Source organism: Octopus bimaculoides, chromosome 25, assembly GCF_001194135.2.
Source record: "Octopus bimaculoides isolate UCB-OBI-ISO-001 chromosome 25, ASM119413v2, whole genome shotgun sequence".
Taxonomy (NCBI): domain Eukaryota; kingdom Metazoa; phylum Mollusca; class Cephalopoda; order Octopoda; family Octopodidae; genus Octopus; species Octopus bimaculoides.
The window spans coordinates 32,170,707-32,174,266 of record NC_069005.1 but is presented as its reverse complement, the minus strand read 5'-3'; the positions used below and the strand labels follow the sequence as shown (position 1 = coordinate 32,174,266).

Sequence of the window (3,560 nt, the reverse complement as noted above, 5' to 3'; positions counted from 1 at the left end):
CTCCAGCATGGCTGCAGTCAAATGACTGAAACAAGCAAAAGAATAAAAGATAAGCAGTATTGTTTGTTTGTGTTTTTTTTTTTTGCTTTCTTCTCCTCGGTGCTTATTTATTTCCAGATAAGTTTTCAACCCTTTAGCATTGATTACTCTGTCAGATATAATAATTATTTATTCACATTGTTTAGAATTAATCATGTATTATCTCACAGCTTTGAAATTTTAATGATGTAATAGGTTATTTCAGAATGACATTGTAGGATTGGTATGAGAGGCCAAATCTGGCCAGTTTGAACATAAAACAGATAAAATATTTGGACCAAATATGGTCAGTTTAAATGCTAAAGGGTTAATGTTTTCTGGATTCAGTTTCAAATCCAGAGAGCAAGGCCAGTGCCCAAATCCTTTCCCTTGGTCCTGGGAATATGATACAGTTGAAGTCTGACCACTAATAGCAATGATTTAGTTATTATTAATCCGATACGACTCCACTGGATATCTAAGATTTGGGAAAAGTTGTGAACACTGGCCTTGTTCAGTGGATTAAATCTTCAATAAAACATTTAAAAAATTTCTTCTCTCACACATACCATTGTCAGTGCTGTCATAGTCCTGGTACTTTCGACCCCCTCTTCCATGGCCACCTCCACCGTGTCTTCCTCCATCATATCCCTGATCAAAAGATCGGCGACCTCTTTCCCGATATGACATTCTCAATGCTGGAATAAACAACAGAAAATACAATATACACACGTGGTTCTCCAAATGACCACAGTCATTACAAAAGAGATATTCATTTCGTTATAATATATGCAGCAGGATTAGAAATTTGAAATTAAAATTAAGGAATTATATTATGATAATAACAATCCTTTCTACTAAAGGCACAAGGCCTGAAATTTTGGGGGAGGGGGGTAAGTTGATCACATCAACCCCGGTACCTGACTGGTACATATTTAATAGGAAGTGGAAGTGTGACACTGTTTTTTGTTGGCCTAATTGAATAAGAAGGCAACACTCATGACCATTATTGGTGCCTTTGAGACTGGTTGGAAGAAAGAATAAAAGTTATTCTCAGGCCAGAGACTTGGCATGAATTCTGGCAACAAAGTGGACTCTGTTACAGGTACCCAGGGTCCAGGTGTTAAACGGTGAGATTTATTCAGATGCCCACCTAAGAACAGTGCCACCGATTATATAAAATCCATCCACCAAAATTTCACTCCAAAAGCCTCCAAGTCGACACAAAACTGTGGTAGAAAACATTTAAACAAAGTACCAGACAGGGACGCAGTGGCGAAACCAATTTCTGGATCAGAAAGCCACATCTGCAAGAAGGAATACACGAAATAATGAAAAGCTAGATACACAAAAACCTGAATAAAAATAAAAGATAAGACGAGATGGTCACGATTGGCATGCTTTTTTATACGGATGCCCAATCAGAGTCTGCGTGCACTTAAAACAACAACAGAAGAAGCACATAGCTACAGTTTGATCCCAAATTCAAGTCCTTTTACTTTCGGTTTTGTGTCTAATTCTGCTGATTGAATAAGATAGGAGGAAAATAAACAAAAACCCGGCATAAACATCACTCAATCTCTTTATAAATTTTTAGTCGTTGAAAAGACGAAAATAAAATTTCATGACAAAACCGGGCAGTTTATCGATTTCGCTTCTCAATTTTTAGTTAAAATTTATTATCATTATTTTTATTATTGTTTTGGTTTGGCAGAAGAGGAAAAAAAAAATATTTGATATAAATGTTTTGTTTTGTCCCGATGTATAATATATAACATTTGGAGGTGGATACGAAAACGAACCGTCATTTAAATGCCAAAATAATCGTTTCTTGTGGCAAGAAAATTTCTCTTTTCGGCGAAAAATAAAATTACTAAATATTAAAAAACAAATATTCGAGATAAAGATCGTAAAGTAAGTAACGAATTAAAATTGCCATCCACATAAAAAGAAATAATTTCAGATAATTCCAAGAAAGAATCCAAGAGAAACAGAAAAACCATTTCTTACCGAGAAAAGATAAACGCATTGAACGGAATATTGGTAAATTCATGGAACACCGGTTTACGGTGTTGGACAATAAAACGTTCTTCGGATAATTAAAGACACTAGAACCTGTGAGAGGACTTCGTTTTTGACATCGGGGGTATGGACTCGGAAAATTAAGCCGGGTGGATCGATAAAAAATGGATTATATTTACTTCGTTAGTATTAAACAGAATTGATTTAATCGATTCTAGAGATTATGTAATTGGGTTTTATTGAAAAGTAGAAGCTGACCTCTACGGTAATAGGAGTTGTGAGCTTGTTACTGTTTTCACATGTGAGGGCTCCGATTTTTTTTCCTGTTTAAGCAAGGGTAATAAGACGTGTGTGGATACGCAATGGCCCAGTGGTTAGGGCAGCGGACTCGCGGTTTCGATTCCCTCCACGAGGCTCCGGCAGGGGATGGTGGCGAACCCTGCTGTACTCTTTCACCACAACTTTCTCTCACTCTTTCTTCCTGTTTCTGCTGTGCCTGTAATTCAAAGGGTCAGCCTTGTCACACTGTGTCACGCTGAATATCCCCCGAGAACTACATTAAGGGTACACGTGTCTGTGGAGTGCTCAGCCACTTGCACGTTAATTTCACGAGTATGATTTGAAGGACATTCTAGTAAGTATATAGATGCCTCCTCGTTATTCATGTGTATATTACTAGCATTTATTTTATCGGTTCCAGAACAAACGTCTTAAGTCCTACGATCAATGAATAAACCTCAACTTGGTCGCTCGTTTTGCAAGAAACAGCACCCAAGTTCTCCTCAAATCACACTCTATTGTCTTAAAGAGGAAAGACACCTTGGATAATATAGTCAAGTTTGAACAAGACGGAATGATCACGACTAGAAACGTCTTTCCTCGTAGGCCTACCCAACCAAGGTTGACCCTGGTTAAATAACAACAACAACAAAAGCTGAAAGATATAAAGGGACATAACTCTAACTTACTGTTGCGTTTCTGCTCTTTAATGTTGGTGAGTTAACATCAATGTTTTGACGCCAAAACATTTCGCGCAAAACCAGAAAAATTCTTAAGAAAAGAAACAGAATTAATGTTTATTTATTGGCAGGAAATGAATTAAATACTGTTGAGGAATACATCTTGTTTGTTGCGATTCATGCATCCAGTTTGAAGTTTTGTTTAATTTAATTTAGTTTCAACACAGACCCGAAAAGGTTGGTGTATTTTATTTTAAATAATTTTTGGGACAGAAAACTTAAGTTTAAGTAACGCAACTTTTGATTTCTTTTTTAAACTTAAAAAGCGTCATTTTATGCACCCAAAGGATCAGAAAATATCCATTACATCTTTTCCTAAGTAAATTAACAATTGCATAAAAATACGATAATTTAAAAAATTTATCACAATTTTCCGTTTGACAATCTGTACTTGGTGTGGAAAGTAGCTGCTCAACTTTGGGTTTTCTAAACAAAATTAACATCTTTGTTAATATTTTTGATATTTTGGTAATCTCAATTTGCTAATATTTCCATAGATTT

The 3,560-nt window shown here is 35.9% G+C and overlaps 2 protein-coding genes across 2 annotated transcripts in view; one reads left to right on the top strand and one right to left on the bottom strand.

Moving 5' to 3' along the window:
• The window catches only part of LOC106870271 (ATP-dependent DNA/RNA helicase DHX36), a 19,861-nt gene extending 17,681 nt beyond the window's left edge, over positions 1–2,180 (bottom strand). The window contains exons 1-2 of the mRNA XM_052976659.1: positions 2,029–2,180; positions 588–716 (exon numbers count right to left, since the gene is read on the bottom strand). Of these exons, the coding sequence (XP_052832619.1) occupies positions 588–716; positions 2,029–2,071 (172 nt within the window). The 5' untranslated portion in view covers positions 2,072–2,180. The remainder of the gene's footprint in view (positions 1–587; positions 717–2,028) is intronic.
• A 766-nt stretch (positions 2,181–2,946) lies between these two features.
• LOC106870270 (transcriptional adapter 2-alpha) overlaps positions 2,947–3,560 on the top strand; it is a 7,709-nt gene continuing 7,095 nt past the window's right edge. Inside the window, exon 1 of the mRNA XM_014916288.2 lies at positions 2,947–3,236. The gene's annotated coding sequence lies outside the window, so the exon portion shown is untranslated. The remainder of the gene's footprint in view (positions 3,237–3,560) is intronic.